The sequence below is a fragment of the Lithobates pipiens genome, unplaced genomic scaffold (genome assembly GCF_037356315.1).
Source record: "Lithobates pipiens isolate NorthernLeopardFrog02 unplaced genomic scaffold, aLitPip1_a1.2 Scaffold_22, whole genome shotgun sequence".
In the NCBI taxonomy this organism is placed as follows: Eukaryota; Metazoa; Chordata; class Amphibia; order Anura; family Ranidae; genus Lithobates; species Lithobates pipiens.
In genome coordinates this window covers 43,401,306-43,428,718 of record NW_027507784.1, presented here as the reverse complement: position 1 = coordinate 43,428,718, position 27,413 = coordinate 43,401,306, and the positions used below count along the sequence as shown (strand labels likewise).

General features: G+C 46.0%; 1 protein-coding gene across 1 annotated transcript in view; it reads left to right on the top strand.

The window, feature by feature from the left end:
• The window catches only part of LOC143925669 (uncharacterized), a 106,921-nt gene extending 80,786 nt beyond the window's left edge, over positions 1 to 26,135 (top strand). Inside the window, exons 9-10 of the mRNA XM_077450132.1 lie at positions 18,148 to 18,237; positions 23,189 to 26,135. Of these exons, the coding sequence (XP_077306258.1) occupies positions 18,148 to 18,237; positions 23,189 to 23,274 (176 nt within the window). The 3' untranslated portion in view covers positions 23,275 to 26,135. The remainder of the gene's footprint in view (positions 1 to 18,147; positions 18,238 to 23,188) is intronic.
• The last annotated feature ends 1,278 nt before the right edge of the window (positions 26,136 to 27,413 follow it).

The following is a 27,413-nucleotide window of genomic DNA, read 5'->3' as shown; positions in this document are numbered from 1 at the left end:
GATGGGAAGGGGGGGGAGAGGACACTGCTGTAAATGAAGGAGGGGGTGATGTGAAGGGGGGGTGGGCAGAGGACACTGCTGTGAGTGAAGGAGGGGGTGATGTGAAGGGGGGGGGTGGGCAGAGGACACTGCTGTGAGTGAAGGAGGGGGTGATGTGAAGGGGGGGGGTGGGCAGAGGACACTGCTGTGAATGAAGGAGGGGGTGATGTGAAGGGGGGGTGGGCAGAGGACACTGCTGTGAATGAAGGAGGGGGTGATGTGAAGGGGGGGGGGGGTGGGCAGAGGACACTGCTGTGAATGAAGGAGGGGGTGATGTGAAGGGGGGGTGGGCAGAGGACACTGCTGTGAATGAAGGAGGGGGTGATGTGAAGGGGGGGGGGGCAGAGAACACTGCTGTGAGTGAAGGAGGGGGTGATGTGAAGGGGGGGGTGGGCAGAGGACACTGCTGTGAATGAAGGAGGGGGTGATGTGAAGGGGGGGGGGTGGGCAGAGGACAATGCTGTGAATGAAGGAGGGGGTGATGTGAAGGGGGTGGCAGAGGACAATGCTGTAAATGAAGGAGGGGGTGATGTGAAGGGGGTGGCAGAGGACAATGCTGTAAATGAAGGAGGGGGTGATGTGAAGGGGGGGCAGAGGACAATGCTGTGAATGAAGGAGGGGGTGATGTGAAGGGGGGGGGCAGAGGACAATGCTGTGAATGAAGGAGGGGGTGATGTGAAGGGAGGCAGAGAACACTGCTGTGAATGAAGGAGGGGGTGATGTGAAGGGGGGGGGCAGAGGACAATGCTGTGAATGAAGGAGGGGGTGATGTGAAGGGAGGCAGAGAACACTGCTGTGAATGAAGGAGGGGGTGATGTGAAGGGGGGCAGAGGACAATGCTGTGAATGAAGGAGGGGGTGATGTGAAGGGGGGGGGGGCAGAGGACAATGCTGTGAATGAAGGAGGGGGTGATGTGAAGGGAGGCAGAGAATAGTGATGGACGAACTTCCGACGGGACGTTTCGCGAACGCGAAACGCGAACGGACACAAACGTTCGCGAAAACGACCGTTCGCCGCGGGCTCCATTGACTTCAATGGGAGGCGAATTTCGCAAACCTTTAGGTCGAATTTGCGGCCACGGGGTAATTATTAGGGGGTAGCACGTAGTCCCACCACCTGGACAATAGCATAATACATGTATGAGGTGAATTTGGGATCGATAACTACAAGCATTTTTTTTTTATTTGGGAAATTGTTCTGACAATTCAGGACTATGGAGCTAATGAAGGCAATGGAGGAGAGGGAAGGTCAGGGACCAGGGTAGGCAAACAAGAGGGTGCAGGAGATACAGAGCACTGACAGCAGCACCGTAATACAGAGCACTGACATCAGCACCGTGACATACAGCGCTGACAGCAGCTCCGTGACATACAGCGCTGACAGCAGCTCCGTGACATACAGCGCTGACAGCAGCTCCGTGACATACAGCGCTGACAGCAGCTCCGTGACATACAGCGCTGACAGCAGCTCCGTGACATACAGCGCTGACAGCAGCACCGTGACATACAGCGCTGACAGCAGCTCCGTGACATACAGCGCTGACAGCAGCTCCGTGACATACAGCGCTGACAGCAGCTCCGTGACATACAGCACTGACAGCAGCTCCGTGACATACAGCGCTGACAGCAGCTCCGTGACATACAGCGCTGACAGCAGCACCGTGACATACAGCGCTGACAGCAGCTCCGTGACATACAGCGCTGACAGCAGCTCCGTGACATACAGCGCTGACAGCAGCTCCGTGACATACAGCGCTGACAGCAGCTCCGTGACATACAGCGCTGACAGCAGCTCCGTGACATACAGCGCTGACAGCAGCACCGTGACATACAGCGCTGACAGCAGCTCCGTGACATACAGCGCTGACAGCAGCTCCGTGACATACAGCGCTGACAGCAGCTCCGTGACATACAGCACTGACAGCAGCTCCGTGACATACAGCGCTGACAGCAGCTCCGTGACATACAGCGCTGACAGCAGCACCGTGACATACAGCGCTGACAGCAGCTCCGTGACATACAGCGCTGACAGCAGCTCCGTGACATACAGCGCTGACAGCAGCTCCGTGACATACAGCGCTGACAGCAGCTCCGTGACATACAGCGCTGACAGCAGCTCCGTGACATACAGCGCTGACAGCAGCTCCGTGACATACAGCGCTGACAGCAGCTCCGTGACATACAGCGCTGACAGCAGCACCGTGACATACAGCGCTGACAGCAGCTCCGTGACATACAGCGCTGACAGCAGCTCCGTGACATACAGCGCTGACAGCAGCTCCGTGACATACAGCGCTGACAGCAGCTCCGTGACATACAGCGCTGACAGCAGCTCCGTGACATACAGCGCTGACAGCAGCTCCGTGACATACAGCGCTGACAGCAGCTCCGTGACATACAGCGCTGACAGCAGCTCCGTGACATACAGCGCTGACAGCAGCTCCGTGACATACAGCGCTGACAGCAGCTCCGTGACATACAGCGCTGACAGCAGCTCCGTGACATACAGCGCTGACAGCAGCTCCGTGACATACAGCGCTGACAGCAGCTCCGTGACATACAGCGCTGACAGCAGCTCCGTGACATACAGCGCTGACAGCAGCACCGTAAGCAGCCCCAGGAGGAAGTCAGCACAGCACAGGGATGGTGTGATCCCCTCATAATAAGAACCCCCAGGAGGAAGTCAGCACAGCACAGGGATGGTGGGAGCCCCTCATAATAAGAACACCCAGGAGGAAGTCAGCACAGCACAGGGATGGTGGGAACCCCTCATAATAAGCAGCCCCAGTAGAAATATGACACCGCTCAACCTCTTCAAAGAGGAGGGTAGGGGCATATAGTACGGTGTGCTTTTTTGGGTCAGGGAAGTGAGCCAAATGAATTAAGAAGGTCTGTGTGCTTGATTCCAAAAATTGTTTATAGACATATACATGGTCTACTGATCACATGTGTTGAATTCCTCCGAGATCCATGCCTCATTCATTTTTAGAAATGTGAGGTAGTTAACACTGTGGTGAGCTAGGCGAGTACGCTTATCGGTCACAATCCCCCCTGCTGCGCTGAACGTCCTTTCGGACAGGACACTGGATGAGGGGCAAGCCAACAGTTCGATTGCAAATTGGGCAAGCTCTGGCCAGAGGTCAAGCCTGCCCACCCAGTAGTCTAGGGGTTCATCACTCCTCAGAGCGTCCACATCGGCCGTTAACCCAATGTAGTCGGACACCTGACGGTCTAGGCGTTCCCTGATGCTGGATCCGGATGACACCTGTCGATGGGTCGGCTGAAAGAATGACCTCATATCCGAAGTCACCAACACATCTTCAAACCGGCCTCTTCTTGCAGGCGCTGTTGGATTGGTACCCGCAAATCCTTCTCTGGGAGTGGGAATTGCTCCTCTGCCAGCGCACGCAAAAGCAGAATGCAGCATTTCTCGAAGCAAGGCCTGGAAGTGCTGCATTCTGACAGCCCTCTGCGACGGCGGTAACATTTCCGCCATTTTGTGTTTGTACCGGGGGTCTAAGTACGTTGCCACCCAGTACTGGTCCTTGACCCTCATGCTTTTTATACGGGGGTCCCTATTAAAACACTGGAGCATGAAGGCCCCCATTTGCACTAAAGTGGAAGCGGTGTGGTGGCCTGGCTCCTGCTCATCATCCAGGATAATGTCGTCCTCTTCATTCTCCTCTCCCCATCCTCGCACAACAGGGATCCCAGAAAGGTTTAAAGCATGCTCTTCTTGCTCCTGCTCATCCGCCCCGGCACCATCCTCCTCTGACTCCTCATCAGACTCCTGTTGTTGACTTGTCTCAGATAGAGTAGCCCCCCCTGGGAATTCATCCAGCATTGCGACTTCCTCATCTTCCCGCTCCTGCTCCTCCACAGCCTGATCAATGACACGACGCAATGCACGCTCCAGAAAGAAGGCATAAGGTACCATGTCACTGATGGCGCCATGGCTGCGACTGACCAGTTTGGTGATCTCCTCAAATGGCCGCAGAAGTCTGCATGTGTCGCGCATGAGCAGCCACTGGCGCGGTGAAAAAAAACCCAGCTCCCCAGAACCGTTTCTTTCGCAGAGTTCATACAGGTAGACGTTAACTGCACGTTTCTGCTGGAGCAGCCTATCAAGCATATAGAAGGTTGAGTTCCATCGCGTCGGGCAATCGCAAATAAGACGTCTGACCGGCAGATGGTGTCGCCGCTGAATGTCAGCAAGGCGAGCCATGGCCGTGTAAGATCTTCTGAAATGGGCCGAGATTTTCCTTGCCTGCCGCAAGATGTCCTGGACCCCAGGGTATTTGACAAGGAATCGCTGCACGACCAAGTTTAAGACGTGTGCCATGCACGGCACGTGCGTGATTTTGCCCTGTTTCAATGCGCTAAGCAGATTGGCACCGTTGTCACACACCACTTTACCAACTGTCAAATTGAGCGGTGTTAGCCACTCATCTGCCTGTGAACGCAAAGCTGAAAGGAGTGCCGGGCCAGTGTGGCTCTTTGCTTCCAGGCACAACAGACGCAGCACGGCATGGCAACGTCTCACCTGGCATGTGGAATAGGTTCTGGGGAGCTTGGGCGGTGCAGTGGAAGAGACGCTAGCAGCGGAAAAGGAGGAGGCAGCTGAGGAGGAGAGGGAGGAGGATGGAGTAGGAGGAGGAGAAGAAGAGTCAGGCCTGCATGCAATCCGTGGCGGTAAAACCAAATCTACACGGGTGCCACGGGTTACATGCTTGACGGCCGTCAGAAGGTTCACCCAGTGGGCAGTAAAACTGATATACCTTCCCTGCCCGTGTTTGCTAGACCACGTGTCTGTGGTCAGATGTATCTTGGCACCGACACTGTGTGCCAGAGATACATTCACTTGCCGCTGAACATGGCCATATAGCTCTGGGATGCCCTTCTCTGAGAAATACTTCCTTCCTGGGACCTTCCATTGTGGTGTTCCAATGGCCACAAATTTGCGAAAGGCCTCCGAGTCCACCAGTTTATATGGCAGTAGTTGGCGGGCTATGAGTTCTGACAAGCCAGCCGCCAACCGTTGGGCAAGAGGGTTATCCGGCGTCATCATTTTTTTACGCTCAAACATTAGGCCCACGGAAGCCTGCCTTTTTGCAGAAAAATGTGAGCTTGGCGTGATGGAAGGTGGAGTGGAGGACAATTGTGAGGAGAGAGGAGAAGGAGAAGTAGAAGACGAGGCTGGACGGTGAGAGCCTGCAGTGTGGCTTTGTGTGTTCCGTTGCTCCCACTGGGCTCGGTGATGGCTGCTCATGTGCCTTCTTAAGGCGGTCGTCCCTAGGTGAGTATTGGGCTTACCGCGACTAACGCGTTGACTGCAAAGATTGCAGATGGCAACGCTATTGTCAGCAGCGGACACGTTAAAAAAAGCCCACACTGCGGAGCCATGTGCCGGTGTCCTGGGAGCGCCAGATGTGACCGTACATGGTCGATGACTCGCTCCTGATACATTTGCAGTCTGCTTTGTCCCTGCTGTGCAATGTAAGTCATTGCTGCTTCTCCTCCCTATCTGCTGGTCCATATCTCCCTCTGAACTCCCCTCCTCTTCCTCTCTTGTGGGCACCCACGTGACATCACTAGACACGTCATCATCAACGTCACCTTCCCCACCGCTATAAGTAGAGTAGGCAGCAACACCGGGGACCAACCTCCTCCTTGGGCTGATCTGGGTACTGGCGTCAGACTGCTGAGTAGCGCTTGTTGCTACCTCCTCTTCCTGATCCAATACCAAGAGTGGCTGCGCATCAGAAATGTCCTCTTGATATGGATCGGAAAATAATTCCAGTGACTCAAGCGGAAGGTATGTGGTGGTGGTGGTGGTGGTCGTGTTGTTGGTGGTAGTGTCTTTGGGGGTGCACATAGCAGAGAGTGAAGAAGAGGGTGCAGATCGAGAGGATGAGGAGGGTGCAGAAGAGTAAGGCTGAGCGAGCCACTCAACCAAGTCTGGTGCATCCTTTAAAGTAATTGAACGCACCTTCTGCAACTTCCCACTTTGGCTCAAGCCTGTTGCTCCTGCCCTACCCCTACCACCCCTGCGGAAGGGCCTGCCTCTTCCTCTGCATGTCATTTTTTAAATGACCCTGTGACAAAACTCTTAGTCCCTATACCGCTGAAGGACTGCTGCAGTATAGGTGAGCGGTCAGCAGTGGTGCACGTCAACCCTATCTATTGTGGACCTATAGCGGTCCTTACAGAACAGCAGACTGTACCGCACTCAAGCCTATGTACCGTAGCACCCTATACCAAGTTACCAGTCCTTATAAGAACTTTTGTGGACCAAGCAGGTTGTGTATTAGTGTTTAGCAGACTGTACGTCAGTCCCTATACCGCTGAAGGACTGCTGCAGTATAGGGCAGCGGTCAGCAGTGGTGCACGTCAACCCTATCTATTGTGGACCGATAGCGGTCCTTACAGAACAGCAGACTGTACCGCACTCAAGCCTATGTACCGTAGCACCCTATACCAAGTTACCAGTCCTTATAAGAACTTTTGTGGACCAAGCAGGTTGTGTATTAGTGTTTAGCAGACTGTACGTCAGTCCCTATACCGCTGAAGGACTGCTGCAGTATAGGGCAGCGGTCAGCAGTGGTGCACGTCAACCCTATCTATTGTGGACCGATAGCGGTCCTTACAGAACAGCAGACTGTACCGCACTCAAGCCTATGTACCGTAGCACCCTATACCAAGTTACCAGTCCTTATAAGAACTTTTGTGGAACAAGCAGGTTGTGTGTTAGTGATTAGCAGACTGTACGTCAGTCCCTATACCAATGAAGGACTGCTGCAGTATAGGGCAGCGGTCAGCAGTAGTGCACGGCAACCCTATGTATTGTGGACCGATAGCGGTCCTTACAGAACAGCAGACTGTACCGCACTCAAGCCTATGTACCGTAGCACCCTATACCAAGTTACCAGTCCTTATAAGAACTTTTGTGGACCAAGCAGGTTGTGTATTAGTGTTTAGCAGACTGTACGTCAGTCCCTATACCGCTGAAGGACTGCTGCAGTATAGGGCAGCGGTCAGCAGTGGTGCACGTCAACCCTATGTATTGTGGACCGATAGCGGTCCTTACAGAACAGCAGACTGTAACGCACTCAGGCCTATGTACCGTAGCACCCTATACCAAGTTACCAGTCCTTATAAGAACTTTTGTGGACCAAGCAGGTTGTGTGTTAGTGATTAGCAGACTGTACGTCAGTCCCTATACCAATGAAGGACTGCTGCAGTATAGGGCAGCGGTCAGCAGTAGTGCACGGCAACCCTATGTATTGTGGACCGATAGCGGTCCTTACAGAACAGCAGACTGTAACGCACTCAGGCCTATGTACCGTAGCACCCTATACCAAGTTACCAGTCCTTATAAAAACTTTTGTGGACCAAGCAGGTTGTGTGTTAGTGTTTAGCAGACTGTGCGTCAGTCCCTATACCGCTGAAGGACTGCTGCAGTATAGGGCAGCGGTCAGCAGTGGTGCACGTCAACCCTATCTATTGTGGACCGATAGCGGTCCTTACAGAACAGCAGACTGTACCGCACTCAAGCCTATGTACCGTAGCACCCTATACCAAGTTACCAGTCCTTATAAGAACTTTTGTGGACCAAGCAGGTTGTGTATTAGTGTTTAGCAGACTGTACGTCAGTCCCTATACCGCTGAAGGACTGCTGCAGTATAGGGCAGCGGTCAGCAGTGGTGCACGTCAACCCTATGTATTGTGGACCGATAGCGGTCCTTACAGAACAGCAGACTGTAACGCACTCAGGCCTATGTACCGTAGCACCCTATACCAAGTTACCAGTCCTTATAAGAACTTTTGTGGACCAAGCAGGTTGTGTGTTAGTGATTAGCAGACTGTACGTCAGTCCCTATACCAATGAAGGACTGCTGCAGTATAGGGCAGCGGTCAGCAGTAGTGCACGGCAACCCTATGTATTGTGGACCGATAGCGGTCCTTACAGAACAGCAGACTGTACTGCACTCAGGCCTATGTACCGTAGCACCCTATACCAAGTTACCAGTCCTTATAAAAACTTTTGTGGACCAAGCAGGTTGTGTGTTAGTGTTTAGCAGACTGTGCGTCAGTCCCTATACCGCTGAAGGACTGCTGCAGTATAGGGCAGCGGTCAGCAGTAGTGCACGGCAACCCTATGTATTGTGGACCGATAGCGGTCCTTACAGAACAGCAGACTGTAACGCACTCAGGCCTATGTACCGTAGCACCCTATACCAAGTTACCAGTCCTTATAAGAACTTTTGTGGACCAAGCAGGTTGTGTGTTAGTGATTAGCAGACTGTACGTCAGTCCCTATACCAATGAAGGACTGCTGCAGTATAGGGCAGCGGTCAGCAGTAGTGCACGGCAACCCTATGTATTGTGGACCGATAGCGGTCCTTACAGAACAGCAGACTGTACCGCACCCAAGCCTATGTACCGTAGCACCCTAGACAGACCAAGTTACCAGTCCTGATAAAGAGCTTTGTGGAACAAGTGAGTTGTGAATGATTAGCAGACTGCAGCAGAAGGGCAGCAGTCAAGTATAATATTCTTTCTATATTTGGAAGAAAGAATATTATACGTGTACAAGCCTATTACCGTACCACTGATACCAGTCCTGAAAAGAACCTTTGTGGAACTAATAGTAACAGCAAGTCTTTAAAATTATCCTCACTGCCTGACACACTGCTTCCTGCCTGTCCCTATACAAATTGGCAAAAAAGAGTAGGCTGGAACGATTAGCTGGAACAGCTCTTTTGTGGACCTGATAGTAACAGCTAATGATGATGATGATGATGATGATGAAGAAAGACTAATCTGGCTGAGCTGTCCCTAAAATAGCAGCATACAGCGCTCTGTCCCTTTATCTAAACTGACAAAAGAAACTCAGGCTGCTGACCTAACACCTATACCAGTCCTGAAAAGAACTTTTGTGTACCAAATAGCTAGCGTTTTCTCTGTCCCTACTCCACACAGGATCCTTTCCCTACAGTGACAGAAGAAAGAATGTAAAATGGCCACCGGATCGGGTGTATTTATAGGTTAGGGGGAATGTCCAAGTGTCCATGAGCTGTCATGTCTCAATTGGTTGTCCTGTAACACATGATAAACGTGTCACGAAAGGTTAAAGTTCTTGTATACATTAAACACGTAAGTCCGCCGGGGCGAACGACGGAAAAAGGCGTTCGAACCCGCGGACGGCGAAAGTCGGAAATTCGCCGCGAAACGACCGCCGGGCGAACCGTTCGGCCATCACTAGCAGAGAACACTGCTATGAAAATAAATTAAAGAATGGGGTTGTGATATAAGAGAAGAGAGGCTGTGATGTGAACGATCAGACTCATAGCACAAAAATGCATTTCAGACCTCTGCTGGGAGAAAATGTAACCGATTGGGCTTCCATGAATTTTAATTCATTACCTCTGATCTTGAATTTGCATTAGGGCAATTTTATTCAATTATTCTGGCTACATTGGATATACAGTGCCTTGAAAAGTTCCACATTTTTCATGTTACAACCAAAAACATAAATGTATTTTATTGGGATTTTATGTGATAGACCAACACAAAGTGGCTCATAATTGTGAAATGGAAGGAAAATGATAAATGATCTTCAGAATTTTTTACAAATAAATATGTGAAAAGTGTGGGGGGTACATTTGTATGGCGCCCCCCTGAGTAAATACTTTGTAGAACCCCCTTTCTCTGCAATTACAGCTGCAAGTCTTTTTGGGGATGTCTCTACCAGCTTTGTACATCTAGAGAGGGACATTTTTGCCCATTCTTCTTTGCAAAATAGCTCAAGCTCTGTCAGATTGGATGGAGAGTGTCTGTGAACAGCAATTTTCGAGTCTTGCCGCAGATTCTTAATTGGATTCAGGTCTGGACTTGGACTGGGCCATTCTAACACATGAATATACTTTGATCTAAACCATCCCATTGTAGCTCTGGCTGTATGTTTAGGGTCGGTGTCCTGCTGGAAGACCCTCCACCCCAGTCTCAAGTCTTTTGCAGGCTCTAACAGGCCATGTGGACGCTTCATCGTACAATTGTTGTTGGACTTTCCGCCAACAAATGTTGGCTAGCATGTCTTCAAATTTTCCACCAACAAATGTGTGTACACAAGTCCATCGGACAAGTCCAAATACAAACTCGGATCAATAACCTTAGTCTTTCTCTGGACTTGCTCTGCTTTTATTTTATGACTATCCTGTCTTTCCCACCCTTGTTCACTTGGGACCCCAACTAAAAAAATATTTTTTTGCTCACCGTAAAAGTCTTGAATTTCTTGTATTCCATTGAGGGACAAGGGAAGTTCTAAACTCTCAGGCTTTCCTACTGTCTACATATGAATTGAGCACTGGGAAACAAAAAATAACTGTGAGCCACCCTAAGAGAACCCCTCCTACTACCTTCATGTCTTGGGTTTACAATAAACAGTACTGAGAGCATAAACAGAGAGGGTCAATGGACCCCAATAAAAGGACACAAGTACAACAATCTTTTTTTTTCTCATCCATTGAGGGACACAGTCTTAAACCTTCAGGATTTCCAACAGCAATGATGTCGCTAACAGGCCCACTGTAAATATCAGGAACTGGGGGCTACCTAGAGCATAAAGAGTCACCTGGAGGACCTTATACCAAAACTGGCATCAAATATGGTAGAAATGTTCACCTGGCAGAACTTAGAAAAGATATGAACAGAAGACCAGTTGGCACCCTTACAAATCTGCAAATCAGAGGCCTGATGCAAAAAAGGCCAAGCAGCAACCACAACCCTAGTGAAGCAAGCCTTAATAGGGAAGGGGCTTAACCCAACCCCTGAGACCATAGGTTTGAACAACTATTTGAGACACCTAGAGATAGTGGAATGAGGAGCTTGGGGAATCAGGCTTTCTGAAAAAAAAAAAGCAGTAGTTGAGAGATAGACTTGCCATGCTCTAACCATATCCAGACAATAGGGGGATCTTTTTCTTTTATACCTTTTGGAGCATGTGATGTGTAGTTCACTTGATTGCTTTTCCATGCACAGCGTATCATAAACCTGTGGATGGGTGTGTCCACATCAGATGGGCAGGGGTGTGGCTATAAAAGCATATCAGGTGGGCAGGGCGTGGCTACAAACGTACAGTGGAAAGTTTGGGGGCATGACTACACATAGACATTGAATGGGCAGGAGGCACTGCTACATAGACATCGGATGGGCAGGAGACATGGCTACGTAGACATTGGATGGCTATGAGGCATGGCTACACACTAACCATAGAAGATGCAGGCAAGCTATGCATTTGCACAGTGTCATGGTTATGCAGTAATCTTCCTCTGTCTGCTTACCTTTCCTCATGTGTTCAGACTAAGAGGCCAGCCACTTCCACCTGGTGGTTTTTATAACCTCTCCTCTAAGCGTGGCTCCACCCCAGGCCCTATCAGGGAACCCTATATTAACCTGTGCACTGCAAACCAGCGGTGCTGATCAACCATTGTGTATTCATTGTGTGTTTGGCTTCCTGTTTCCTGCTTGCCGTGTGATCTACATTTGTCTCTGTTACCGACCTTGGCGTGTTCTCGACTATTGCTCATGACCCTGACCTTTTGGCATGTCCCCGACTATCCCTGTTTGCCTGTGACCCTGAACCTTTGGCTTGTACTCTGTTGTTCCTGTCTGCTAGTTGCCCTGACCTCTGCCTTATCCCTTTACTATCCTTGTTGTTCCAGCCTGCTGTTTCCTTCTCCTCTAGTCTACCGTGGGCGTGAGCTGTGAGACCCTAGGGGCCGCGACCTGGAGCCAGACTTCAGCGCAGTCCATCCTCACCACTAGAGGCTCTGGTGAACACCAGCTGGCTCTTAGGCTCCAGCCCTGGGGAATCTATGCTCTAGCTCCAACTGGGATCTGTGTTAATGATCCAGTAGACCTGCTTCCTGAACCTCACTGGTTACAATTCACAGCAGTCAGTCCTAGGGTCCACTATCTTAGCGGTGCAATTCCGATTCCTACGGAGTGTAGCTGTCACCTGGTCTCAGGTGACCTGACAGTTTGATCAGCCATGGACCCGGCTGATGTGCCGCTACCTGCAGATGATCCTTTGCAGGGCCTAGTTCTGAGACTTGAGACCCAGGAATCGCATCAGACCCAGGTGATGCGATTCCTTCAGGATTTGGCCTCCCGTTTTGAAAAGGTTCAGGCCTCATTAGGATCCCCGGTTCAACAACCTCAACTTCTATCTGCTGCTGCACAAGTCGCACCAGTCGCAGCGACACATTCATTACAACTGACAGTTCTGGGCCGCTTCTCTGGGGACTCCAAGGCCTGCAGGGGGTTCCTTAGCCAGTGCACAACTTCCTGTCTGATCGGACAAAGGTAGCCTATATTACATCCTTCCTGTCCGGCGAGGTGTTAGCCTGGGCTGCTCCTCTGTGGGAACTGAATGATCTAGTGGTTTCTAGCCTATCTGATTTCTTGAAACTTTGTTGGAATATCTTCAAGGAACCGGGTCGTGTCTCCTCAGCGGCCAGAGCTCTTTTACGTCTTTGTCAAGAGTCCGCTTCTGTGGGACAGTATGCTCTTCAATTCCGTATCCTCACAGCTGAATTGAGCTGGAATAATGAGGCCCTAGTTGCAACCATTTTACATGGCCTCTTTGATAGAGTGAAGGATGAATTGGCAGGAAGATCACTCCCTGCTGATCTGGACAGTGTTATCACCTTGTGTAACCAGATCGATATTAGATTTCAGGAGAGAGCCCTGGAAAATCCTAGAGCGGGCGTGTGAGCAGCCGGGGCTGCTCACACTCATCAGGGCAGCACGCACTCTTTTTCCTGCATCTTTTTACTTACCCGAAGTTGGTCCTTACCTGGTATTGTGGTGGTCTTGGTTATGTGGTGTAATACGGTGTACATGACCGGACTTTCCAGCAAACTAGGTCTCCCCGACAGACTTTTGGCGGAGTTCCGACTGACTTTCGGAACGAACATACTTAGCCACATACAAATGGACTAAGTCCATTCGAAAGTCCATTTGTTTTGAACGTGGTGACGTAAATGGGACTAAAAAAGGAAGTTCAATGGATATTATATTCAATATTACATTCAGTAGATAAATAGATTTGAGTTAGTCAAAACTGAGTCCATTGGATAGATTTGAAACATGTTCTATTTCTAGCTCCGCCGGATTTTCCCACACACGATCGGATTGTCTGACGGACTAATCACGTCAGACCTAGCTTGCCGGAAAGTCCGGTTGTGTGTACGCGGAATTAGGTTCATGCTCGAGGAAAAACCGAAACGTGCAAGGGGGACTGCATGGCAACAGCGAGAAATAAGGGAAGCGAGAGAGGGAAAAAATACACATATACCCCCCATTTTTTTGAGCAATTAAAGAAATCTGAGCAAACCCCCCTACCCCTAGTAATACAATTGGAGGGAAGCCAATGCCCATCCACACAAAAGGACACTTTTAAGCTGGCTACACATCATACAATCCTCTGCAGATTTTTTCCCTCAGATTTACCAAAACTACACAATATGAGGTCAAACGTTAAGAGCCTCAATTTGTATGCAATCAGGCAGGCCCCTGCACTACAGGGTCCTGACAAATCTAAAGGAAATTAGACAACAAAAGCTGCACAGTGTGTATGGGGTCTTTAGAGATATGAGAGCAAGAAAAAGAAAAAAAAAGTTTTATAGAAATTGACAAACCTGGAAAAAATTCCATAGGAGAGAAGACACCATTCAGTCCCAGCTGCTGGATCCGGACTCAAAAGCAGGCATACCATGAGAGGATTGTCGTCTCTAATTAGAGAACACCTCAACCCCAAAAGACCACCAGAAGGGGTTCCCCTCCTTGTTGGTGCGTTTAGTAGCCGAATGTCGCGTACACACGACCGAACTTTGAGGGACTAGGTCCGATGGTCTTTCCGACTGACTTTCCGAATGAACGGACTTGGCCACACACAATCACACCAAAGTCCGAAGAATTTGAACGTGATGACGTACAACCGGACTAGAATAAGGAAGTTCATAGCCAGTAGCCAATAGCTCCCCTAGCGTTGGTGTTTGTCCGTCGGTCTAGCATACACACAAACGGATTTCTCGGTCCGGCGGAGTTCCGGTGGAAAAATTTAAAACATGTTCTATTTCTAAAGTCCGCTGGATTTTTGGCAAGCACAGGTCCAATGGAGCCCACACACGATCGAATAGTCCGACGGACTCGTTCCGTCGGACTATTCGATCGAAAAAAGTCCTGTCGTGTGTATGCGGCATGAGATGTGGGACTTCGTGCTGGGAGAGGCTTGAACCCAGACGGACTCCGACATAATCGTCAGGTAAGAGCTTATCCTGAGTGTAACGGTCTGTAGGTGTTCATTTTTTGAGGACAAAAATGAGAATGGGAGAGGTAGCTCTTGGTCACCAATTTAATAAATTCAATTTTCATGGTTACAGACACTTTAACCACATGCCAACCGGGCCTTAGCCAAAAGACGGCTGCAGCACAGCGGGGGCGCGCATCATGGATCACGGTAAATGGCCACTGACAGCGGCCATTTACCACGTGATCACTCTGTCAAATGACGGAGCGATCACTTCTAAACAAACCGGCATCACGTCCGGTTCCTTCCCGTACCTATTGGTAAAGTGAGAGGTGAGAGGGGAGATATCAAGTGCTGCAAAGCTGTGGGCTGGATGTGTAGTGCCTACAGCGCTGCTCGGTGCCCAATCCAGCCATCCATCCATGCTCACAGAAGTACTCATCCATCCATGCTTACAAGTACTCATCCATCCATCCCATCCATGCTTACAAAAGTACTCATCCATCCATCCCATCCATTTTCACAGAAGTTCTCCTCCATCCACCCCATCCATGCTCAGAAGTACTCATTCATCCATGCTCAGAAACACTCACCCATCCATCCCATCCATACTCATCCATGGTCAGAAGTACTTATCCATCCATACTCATCCATGCTCAGAAATACTCATCCATCCATACTCATCCATGCTCAGAAGTACTCATCCATCCATCCCACCCATGCTCAGCAATACTCATCCATCCATACTCAGCAATACTCATCCATCCATACTCAGCAATACTCATCCATCCATACTCGGAAATACTCATCCATCCTCAGCAATACTCATCCATCCATCCATGCTCAGCCACCTATACACAGCCATACTCAGCAATACTCATCCATCCATACTCAGCCATACCCACCCATACCCAGCCATCCACATTCATGGCTCAACCATGCTTAGCCATCCCCATCCATGGCTTATCCATGCCACCACAGTGCCTCAAAATGTAATAGGTAATCAAATTAGGTTTGACATTTATGCCCCTAGAACACCTGACTGTGCTCCCTGCATGTTGGGTCTTTCTATGTAGCCAGGCTGTGTAAAAGTCTCACATGTGGTATTGTCGTACTCAGGAGGAGTAGCAGAATCTTTTTTGGGGTGTCATTTTTGCCATGTAGATGCTATGTGTTAGAAATATTATACAAATGGACAACTATGTGTAAAAAAAAAACGCATTTTCATTTTCTTTCCACATTTTCCAAAAACTTGTAGGAAAAAATGACATGTTCAAAAGACTCGATACGCCTCATAGATTATACGTTGGGTTGTTTTCCATTGTCCTGGTGCTCCAGGGCCTTCAAAATTGTAAGAGGTAGTCAAGAAATTAGATGTGTAATTTATGCCCCTAGAACGCCTGATGGTGCTCCCTCAATGTTGGGCCTCTGTATGTGGCCAGGCTGTGTGAAAGTCTCACACATGTGGTATCGTCATACCCAGGAGGAGTAGTAGAATGTGTTTTGGAGTTTAACTTGTGGTGTGCATATACTGTGTGTGAGAAATAACCTGATAATATGAGACTTTTGTAAAAAGAAAAAAAAAAAGAAAAAACAAATCTTGATTTTGCAAAGAATTGTGGTAAAAATTACAACTTCAAAAAACTCACCATGCCTCTTTCTAAATACCTTGGAATGTCTACTTTCCAAAAAGTAGTCATTTGCGGGGTATTTTTACTATCCTGGCATGTTAGAGTCTCAAGAAACGAGATAAGCCGTCAGTACTTCAGATGTGATCAATTTTCAGTGATTGGCACCACAGTTTGTAGACTCTATAACTTTCACAAAGACCAAATAATATACACTGATTTGGATTATTTTTACCAAAGATATGTAGCAGTATAAATTTTGGCCAAAATTTATGAAGAAAAATTCTTAATTTGCAAAATTTTATAACAGAAACAAAGAAAAAGTATATATATATTTTTACATAATTTTTCGGTCTGTTTTCTTTAAAGCACAATTTTTTTATTTATTTTTTAAATAGCGGTAATTAATCACTTCCCGACCAGCGCACGACGATGTACGTTGACAGAATGGCACGGGCAGGCATATTGCCGTACATGTACGTCCAATCTTCAATGCCGCCCTGCCATCGGGAGCGCGCCACCGGCGGCGTGCTCCCGCGCTGGTCGGGACCCACGTGAGTCCGGTCGCGGGACCCGCGGACTCGATCGCCGTGGGCATACCCGCGATCGTCTCACGGGACGGCTGAATGGAGGAAATGCCGTGTAAACAGCATTTCTCCATTCTGCCTAGCAACTAGTGACGCTGATCTCTGCTCCATGTGATTGGAGCAGAGATCAGTGTTCACTAAATGAAAGCCCAACCCCCTCACAGTTAGTAACACACCCCTAGGAACACTTAACCCCTACACTGCCACCCACTGGTTAACCCTTTCACTGCCAGTGTCATTTACACAGGAATCAGTGCATTTATATAGCAGTGATTACTGTATAAATGACAATGGTCCCAAAAATGTGTCAAAAAGTCCAATGGGTCTCCCACAATGTCGCAGTCACAATAAAAATCGCTGATCGCCGCCATTACTATTAAAAAAAAAAAAAAAAAATATTAATAAAAATGCTATAAAACTATCCCCATTTTGTAAACGCTAAAACTTTTGCGCAAACCAATCAATAATCGCTTATTGTGATTTTTTTACCAAAAATATGTAGAATAATACGTATCGGCCTAAACTGAGGGAAAAAAATGTTTTTTTTATATATTTTTGGGGGATATTTATTATAACAAAAAGTAAAAATTAATGCGTTTTTTCAAAATTGTCGCTCTATTTTTGTTTATAGCGCAAAAAATAAAAACCGCAGGGGTGATCAAATACCACCAAAAGAAAGCTCTATTTGTGGGAAAAAAAGGACATCAATTTTGTTTGGGAGCCACGTCGCACGACCGCGCAATTGTCAGTTAAAGCGACGCAGTGCCGAATCACAAAAAGTGGTCTGGTCTTTGACCAGCAAATTGGTCCGGTCTGAAAGTTGTTAAATGCTACCAAAAGAGAGCTCTATTTGTGTGAAAAAAATTAATAATTGTCGTTCAAAGTATGAGAGCGCCGAAAGCTGAAAATTGGTCTGGTTAGGAAGGGGGTTTAAGTGCCCAGTTGTCAAGTGGTTAAACTTAAGTACATTTGTTCACATACATTTTAAATCAGTGGTTCTCAACCCTGTCCTTAAAAGGGGTTGTAAAGGTAATTTTTTTATTTTCTACATAGGTTCCTTTAAGCTAGTGCATTGTTGGTTCACTTACCTTTTCCTTTGATTTCCCTTCTAAATGTTTTTTTGCTTTGTCTGAATATCTCACTTCCTGTTTCTCCTCAGTAAACTTCTCACCATCATCTGAGCTGGTGGTTAGTCAGCCAGAACAGCTTACTGGGGTGAAACAGGAAGTGAGAAATTTAGACAAAGAAAACAAAGAAAAAAAAACATTTAGAAGGGAAATCGAAGGAAAAGATAAGTGAACCAACAATGCACTAGCTTAAAGGAACCTATGTAGAAAATAAAAAAATTACCTTTACAACCCCTTTAAGTACTCCCAACAGGCCATGTTTTGGGAATTTCTCTTGGATAAAATAGCTTTCCAATATACCAATCCATTGACTCTGATTTAAAGCACCTGTACAAGATAAAGGAAGACCTGCAAACATGGCCTGTTGGCGGTACTCTAGGACCACTGCTTTAAATCATAGACTTTTGAAATGTCACACATACTGTACATTTAATAATATAATTTCTCTTGTAGCTGCAGAAGATACATTTGAGGATGTCACAGAAAAACAAGAGACTGCCCAGGGAGAAATGTCTAACTTTGAAGTAGCAGCTCAGGGTGAAGGTAAGTTGCAAAATTTTATTGAATTCACCCAATGGTTTTAGTTGAGGTCCTATTTTTGACCAGTTTAGTATTTTTAAGTGCACCTTCCACTCCAATTTACCCAAAGCTGAGCAACACCAGAAATGTATGTATTAACGTGTGTTGCTCTTACATGGTATCTTAAATGGTATCTAATTCCAAGCACAAAAATGTAATATATTACCCATCATTAGATATGTGTGTATTTGTTTTCTTCTTTTTTTTGGGCTAAGAACATTTTTGACAAAGTAAAGGTTCTGCTTCCAGTATGTGGTTACAGATGAACCAACCACAGGTGCATGGGCCCCCTGGGATATTCACTTCTGAATGGTATTCATTGTTTAAAAGAGAGGGCCCCACACCACCACTTGTTCTTTTCAAAAAGCTTTATTCTTCTTTGAGAAACGACATCCCACTGGGCATCTATTCCATCCAAGGTTCGATTCGCCCTCAAGGCAAAGACATAGTGAAGAAGGGGAACTTATACATGCAAACAAACTACCAAGACTAGTCCAGGATTTTTTAGGCTCCTTTAAACAGGCTTTTCAGTCAGGTCTATAGGTAAGTTTTTCAGGCTGCAAGCTCCATGCAAGTCTATGGGCAGGTGGTTGTAAAATGTAGTTGTGTCCATTTGCATACCCCTACCTCCAAGTCCATCCAGATCCAGGAAGAAAAAACAAAAAGGACTGCGTTCTTTTCTGCTTTTCTGGACCTAAACATGACAGATTGGAGGTAGCCTGATGTAAACGTTCACATCTAGCAGCCCATAAATCCTACAGGGGTCCAAATACAGACAAAAAACTGACATCCATCCCGCTCATGGATCCCTTGCTGAATGAAGTGGAACGCTCTTGTGTGAAAGGACCCTTCTAGGGGTGTTGTACTCAGAGGAGGATAAAGCTTCCTTGTCGATTCTCTCAGAGAGTTCTTGTCATTTCCCGTGCACTGAACTGAAATCTCTGAGCTGTGTTTTGTGAACTATAAATCACATCCCCCTATGTTATGAGATAGGGAGAGGTGAAGGTATATTTCGTTTGAATCTGACGTGCTGCGTTGGGTGACAATGTTTCCTCTTTATAGATACATGGACATGCATATAAAACATTATGAGCACTGGCACGATTAGATAGGGCAAGTTTATATTGATAGTACGGAAGATTTTAAACATTTCTTAACCTCCGTAGATACAGTACAGAAAATAAACACCTGAAAATAGAAAACGAATGCAGCCACCTCAGATAAGGACCCATAAGCTGCCATATTTTTTTATTATATTCTTGTCCATGCATTTTTGATGTGTTGGAAACATATCGTGTGAACAATCCCTGATAGACCAAAAAATGTAATTAAGGGGTCTGTTCATAAAACATTTGTTCTACAAATGTCAGAATCATTCATGCAAGCTGAGCTAAATGCGTTAAAGTGGTTGTAAAGCTCAGACATGAAATATGAGCAAAGTGTATCCCTCTATAGTGTGTACTTGTCTCAGTCCAGAGCACTAAGTGTCATTTATGTCTGGACATGTGCAGAACAAAAAATAAATAATTTAATTTTGTTTAGATAGGTTATGTTACTAATTTAATTTCGTTACATTCGGATGATTCGTTTTCGGAATTTGTTTAACTTAAATTTGTTTATTTTTTTCTAATGGATTAAAAAATTTTGAGCATTAGCATTTCGAATCAAATCACAAATATCAATCCAACCTGAATTGTGTGGGAAGAATAGCTGGCAGGTTGGCTCCCCCTGCGCGAATCGCAGCAGCTCTATGGCAGCCGCTTTAAGAGCTCTAGGGGGCATGACGCCGGAGCCGATGCGCGTGGCCGGCGGCCGCAATGTTCGCCACCCGCGATCGCTCCACACAGAGCCAGAACAGGGATATGTCAATGTAAACAGACAGATCCCCCTTCTGACAGGGAAGGAGAGAGAGAGAGAGAGAGAGAGAGAGATAGTCTGTTCCTAATGATCAGAGACAGCGGTCTCGCTGTACTCTCAGTCTGTCCCCTCCCCCCACAGTAAGACTCACTCCCTAGGACACAGTTAACCCCTTGATTGCTCCCTAGTGTTAACCCCTTCCCTGTCAGTGACATTTATACAGTAATCAGTGGCTATTTTTAGCTTTGATCGCTGTTAAAAAAAAAAGGGACTGGTCCCAAAAAAAAGTGTCAAAAGTGTCCGATCTTTATGCTACAATGTCGCAGTCCTGCTTAAAATGAATAATAAAAATTCCATGTAGAATAACAGAAATTTAAACCTATAACCATGCACATTAAGAAATAGGAAAAACTAGTGGTGCTAATGAAATATAATAACAATGACTAAATCGATAGTTATATAATGTGAATATGACATATGACACCCAGTGACATGTGACAAAAATAGTCCATAAATAAACAAATGTTGGATGAAAAAAAGTTCAACCTTCTTAAATCTTTAAATCTTCCACCACACACCACACCACACACCACACCACACACCACACCACACACCACACCACACACCACACAAAAACGCACTCACCAGCTTATATTGCCTCCCACCCTCGTGTTTGACTAAAGAATAATTTAAACCACACTATACGCCATAAAAATGCACTGATTACTGTATAAATGTCACTGGCAGGGAAGGGGTTAACACTAGGGGCAATCAAGGGGTTAACTGTGTTCCCTTGGTGTGTTCTAACTGTAGGGGGGATTGGAATGTCTATTAGGAGAGAGAGATCGGCGTTTAAACTTTGTATGAACACACAATCTGTCTCTACTCCCTTAATAAAACCGGGATTTGTGTGTTTACACTCACAGATCCTGGTTCTCACTCTGTCACAAGCGATTGCATCGGCTTCAGGCACACGCTGTGGGCGCGCTCCCCTAGTGGCCAAAATGTGAAGCGATGTAAGGTTTCGCACAGCCGTGCCATTCTGCCACAGATAAAACTGCGGCAGCTGTTCGGCAAGCGGTTAAACAATATATCTAACTCCTTATTATTTCAATAAAGTCACTATACAGCTATGACAGCTTCAACTCTTCTGGGAAGGCCGTCCACAAGGTTTAGGAGTGTGTCTATGGGAATGTCTGACCATTCTTCCAGAAGCGCATTTGTGAGGTCAGGCACTGATGTTGGATGAGAGGGCCTGGCTCACAGTCTCCGCTCTAATTCACACCAAAGGTATTCTATCGGGTTGAGGTCAGGACTCTGTGCAGGCCAGTCAAGTTGCTCCACCCCAAACTCGCTCATCCATGTCTTTATGGACCTTGCTTCGTGCACTGGTCCAAATCATTTGGCGGAGGGGGGGTTATGGTGTTGAGTTATTTTTCAGGGGTTGGGCTTGGCCCCCTTAGCTCCAGTGAAGGGAACTCTTAAGGTGTCAGCTTACCAAGACATTTTGTACAATTTCCTGCTCCTGACCTCAACCGGATAGAACACCTTTGGGATGAATTAGAGCTGAGACTGTGAGCCAGGCCTTCTCATCTAACATCAGTGCCTGACCTCACAAATGCATTTCTGGAAGAATGGTCAAACATTCCCATAGACACACTCCTAAACCTTGTGGACGGCCTTCCCAGAAGAGTTGAAGCTGTTATATCTGCAAAGGGGGGGGCCAACTCAATATTGAACCCTGCGGACTAAGACTGGGGTGCCATTAAAGTTTATGTGCGTGTAAAGGCAGGTGTCCCAATACTTTTGGCAATATAGTGTATATAGGATGGCCGAGGGGGAACCAGCTCACTGGAGACTATTCATATTCAAAAATCTGTTTTGGTTGGAGTGACTTTTTAAGAAGGTGTGTGTTTTATTAGATCCAGATTTACTATTATGACTTAAGTGGTCTTCTGTTCGATGACTGAGGATTTTCACACACATAAAAGGGTGACTATTCATTTATCCAATCATGGGCAGATGAAATTAACAAGAATTTTCATTTTACATGTAATATTTGAATTGCATTTGCACTCTTTTATATGTAAACATTCACAACTTTATTGGGAAATTGGCCTTGCAGTGACAATAAGTGTAATAACTGTCTTATTCAACAATTCTTCACTGAATCATATAATACAGTCAGATTTATTAATCATTGAGAAGACCCATAGGGTTTTATTATTAAAACTTTTGTTAGCTGAATGTCAAAAGTGTTCATCTAAGGTGATCAATGCATTTTTCCTAATAGGTTATTTCCTAAACAGTCGGCTCCATCTAGTGGCCAAAATGCAGTATAGATTTCTGAACTACTTTAACCCCTAGAGGCCAACAAGTACGTAAATATGCGGCCTCTCGGTGGGTGGGCCTTGGCGTACCAATTAGCAGACACAGCTGGGCGGAGAGCGCGCGCCCTGCACGTTCCCGGCACAGTTACTGGCGGCGATTGGATAGCTCCCGATCGCTTAATAAGATTGGGAGCTTTCTGATCATGTGATCGCTGTGACTTGCAATCACGGTGGTCACATGATCATAAACCCCGCCCTGCCCCCATGATATCTGAAACCTCTCAAAGGGCTGGGAGGCGCGGCTGCAAAGGGGTTAATAAGAAAATATTCAACATTTTGCCCACTAGAGGAAGCTGACGATATGGAAATAAGAAAACCCGCCGCTCCAGGTGAAGTAAGGAAAACTAATGATCCAGCAGGTGCCCGCCTCCGCACACAATGACATTAGAAGAAATGGCCGCACACCACTGTAGAGCAAAATCTTCCTTATTTGGACATCCCAAAAATGACAGGCATCAGAATGCTGGGTAGACGCGTTTCACAGACTTCACATGTGCTTAGTCATTACCTGAAGCTGACGATATATGATATTAATTAATCTATTAGAAAAAGATACAGAAATTTTGGCCATTAATGTGTCAGATATATTATTATTGTTCTCACTGTAAATTAATTTAGGGTAATGTAAGGAACAATGTTTAATTATGAATGTGTTCTTTACATTACAGGAGAAGAGATGCCAGCTATCGACTCGATACAAGCAAGAAGAATTAGAAAAAAAACAAAAAGAAACTTAATTGAAAAAAAATTCTAAAGTTTTTAAAATAAACTCCTAAAGTTAGGAGTTTTGCAATTAGAACATATATCCCATGTCCCTGTAGAGTTCCCGTTCTGCAAGTCTGATGGATTATTTGAAAACATTTCTTCCTATTTAATACAATAAACAGGGGCATTACTAGGTATGACCGGGGGCCCCCAGAAGAGTCACTATGGGGCCCCCTACCTTTCCAAATTCCTCAATAAATGCCGTTTTTCTACAAGACCTCCCATTCTCTGGTATACAACCATAACAGATCTCCAATACACAACTGTCTTATAATATAGATGTTCCTGTGTACACATATCTGTAAAATAGTTTGGCTTCCTTTAAATATAAATCTATTTAACAAAACGTAACAGAAGACCCTCCCTGGATGAAATGCAGTAATCTGGTTGATTCATCTTATCCAAGCAATAAATCAGCCATCTTTTGCATGTGCAATTATGGAAGTTCCAAAACTTTGCTTTGTGCGCATGCATGGGAAATATTTTTTTGTGTGTGCAGATGTACCAAAGGGTTCTGCCGGGACCTGAAGACCGGGGTACAGACCTTTGGCTCCCTAATCAGGAAAATAGCAACGGCTGGTGTAGCAGCGGTGGGTGGAGGGCGATTTGAAGACAGTTTTTCTTTAAGCTCGCCACGCACAGCACACATTTCAGAGGATTCCTAATGATTTGTTCAAAGGGGAGGCCTGAATGCCACTGTGGGTACATCGATTTATAAACCAGCCAAGCCGGGGGGGGGGGAACGTTATCGGCTGTACGGTGACTGTATCTTATCATATGCAGCCATTGTTCAGGGTATTCAGGCACCCACTGGTACTGAGGTGGTCTGAATACAGAATCTGGAGAAGAAACGTTCAACGGGGCCTCAAAAGGAATATCCTCTCACTTCTTACTTCCTTCACACTGCTGTCATGACTAATCCTCCTAATTTGCTTATTTATTTCTGTCATCTTCGTTTACTGGCCATATTGCAGTATTTTCCTGAAATACCTTAGTTAGGAAAATAGCACAATATGGCCACTAGATGGAGCTGACGATGATAGGAAATAGACATAGAGATTATTCATGATATTTAAACAGAATTATTTTTTTTTTTTTAAACTAGGCCCCTTAAACATTTTATGTTTATTTTAGCATGCGTTTTTGCTACTCGTGTGAATGAGACTTAATTCAGTTATGATGCAAAATAGATAAGCTCCACACTTTGATGAATGTATTTATAGCTACCTATATCTCTGAACGAATAATATGATGCCATTACCTGCTGTATCCTGCCTTGTAACAATCTGGAGCCTCTTTTAAAAAAATACTTGTTTTTATATACTTTACATTGCTTGTTGTATTAAATAGATTGTTGTATTAGCAAAAAAAAAAAAAGCATTGTATTAATTATGATATTATTGTGTATTTCTGTATCAACGTAGTAACATTTATTTGATGCTGTTTAGTATTAATGTGTTTAGTCCATATGTGTGGTGATTTGTCTGCCAAAGAAAATGCCATTTTGTTTAGCCAGTCTTGTGATTTATGACCACTTTTTGCCACCCTGCAATGTTCACTTCCACACGTTGTCACTTCCCTGTCCCCAGCCTTCTTATTGTAAAGCAAGGTCCACCCTGCACACTTTCCCTGTCCTAAGCCCACCCAAAGCCATGGAGAAGGGGGCTGCCTGCCATCTTGCCTTATCAAATGTTTCATGTATACTTTGCACAGTTGCTTGCTAAATCTCAAATTGACAGATGTAGGTATGTCTACGGTGAGCCTGATTTCAAAATTCAGCTGGAGCACAGGGGGTGATGGGAATTTGAATAAGACACTTGAAGTAAACCTGTCAGACATTTTTTTTTTTATTAAAATTTTAGGTGCAAAAGCAAACATGGCACAGCTATTAACCTCTTCCTGCTGGCCTTCCTCGGGGCCCTTTAACTTGGCCTTTAAGATGGAAGGGGAGGGAGGGGGTGGACATGCCGATCATATGACCGCTGTGATTGGCTGAACAGGAGTAACTCCTAATGTCTTCCAGTCGTAACTAAAGTCTGGGAGATGTTAATGACAGCTTGGTCACCGTGTTGAGATATTAAGGCCCTGACATCTCCCCTTCTGATCTCCTCTGAAGCTCCATCCACCACCAAAATTCTGTCCAATGAGATCTTCTCTATTGTCTACAGGGACAGGCTTATGTGACATAGGGACAATGGATGGGTAGAACTTAGAGCCCAGACCAGTGAAACCGGATCAGAGGGACACATGTCTTTCCCGGACCATTATAGTAAGACCAGGCTTTCAGTCTTAAAGGTGGCAGGTTCACTTCAATTATATATTTGTAATGTATGATTACTGAATTAATTACTGAATATTGCATGAATAACATTGTTTTTAAAGTTCTTAGCCCCTGTACACACGGTCGGATTGTTGTTGGATAATCTGACAGTGTGTGGGCTCCATCTGACTTTTTCCGTCGGAATGTCCGACCAACAAAGTTTGAGAGCTGGATATAAAATTTTCCGATAACATGATCCGATCGGACCAATTGCCACGCATGCTCAGATCAAATTCCTAGACCAAAGCTATTGGCTACTAGCCTGAAAGTAGTCCCGTCGTAATGAAATAACGTAATCATGTTCCGAACGATTGGATTTTCCGCCAACTTTGTCCAACCGTGTGTATGCAACACCAGTTTCGGAAAAAACCTGACGGATTTTGTTGTCGGAATGCCCGACCATGTGTACAAGGGCTTACATGTAATAAAGACTGTGATATCATCATTTTATTTTTGTTATCATTGATGTCTCTAAAATTGTTAATCGTAATAAAGAATACATGAGCAGAGGTGATCTGTACTGATCCAGAGATATGGATTTCAATCTCTCAGATATCATTCCGAACTCTGATCTTGTCCCCCATTGTGTGTGGGATTGGGGGAGATTGTTCAGGGATAAGGGATTGGGGGAAGATGATTGGTGTTTTGAGGGATCCAGAGGGGGACAGGATTTGTACCAAGGGGGAGATTTGGGGTGGGGGGAGAAATTTGGAAGAGGTGATGGGGGGGATTTGTGTTGGGAGGGGTGATGGGGGGATTTGTGTTTGGAGTGGGGGGATTTTTGTTGGGAGGGGTGATGGGGGGATTTGTGTTTGGAGTGGGGGGATTTGTGTTGGGAGGGGTGATGGGGGGATTTGTGTTTGGAGTGGGGGGATTTGTGTTGGGAGGGGTGATGGGGGGATTTGTATTTGGAGTGGGGGTGATTTGTGTTGGGAAGGGTGAATGTGCAGATTAGTGCTGGATGTTTTTGGAGGGGAGAGGGTGGGTATTTTTGATAAAAGGGTAAAGTGGGGGAGATTACTTGGGGGGAGATTATTGCTTGCGGATTCCCTGATGACAGCAGAATGTAAGAAAATGAACTGCCAGCATTAATTTATTTTTTAAAGCGGTGTGGGGAATCCTCCACAATTTTGAGGGGGGGCTCCATGCCAAAATTAAGAAAAAAAAACAGTTTAGGGCCCCCCAAAACCCGTACCAGACTCTTATCTGAGCATGCTAGAAAAATATACTGCGATATTTGATGAAATTACAAGCTGTGGCTCAAGATGTTATAGGACACCAACACAAATATACAAAAAAGGAGCTGCGCTAAATGTATCACTGCACACTAATTCAACCAAAAATATAAATGTGCTGAAAAAATTTAAAATAATTAAAATCATGACATTATGATATACATACATACATATATATATCAATACTTATTAGTGAAATAGAAATGAGTGCTATTAGTTAAACAAATAACAAAAAAAAACAATTCCACAAACATATTAAATCGCCTGAGTAAGAAAAAAGTCCACACATAATAGTGATCACGTGTGATAGTGTAAAATCAAAACATATAAAAAACAAAGTCCATATATAAATCTGTGACTTTTCAATGATGGGGTAGCACCAGATCCTCCACAGAAAGTGGCATGTGAGAAACCTCCACCACAAACACACACTGCCGCTTACCAGAACAAGGTGGTCCCTTACTACAGGGGGCCACACCAAGCAGATGGCTGTACCCCAGCCTGGGATACTTCTGGCACACAGTGGACTCCTCAGCCTCAATAAGGATGGTCCACAGATGGACAAGCTCAAAT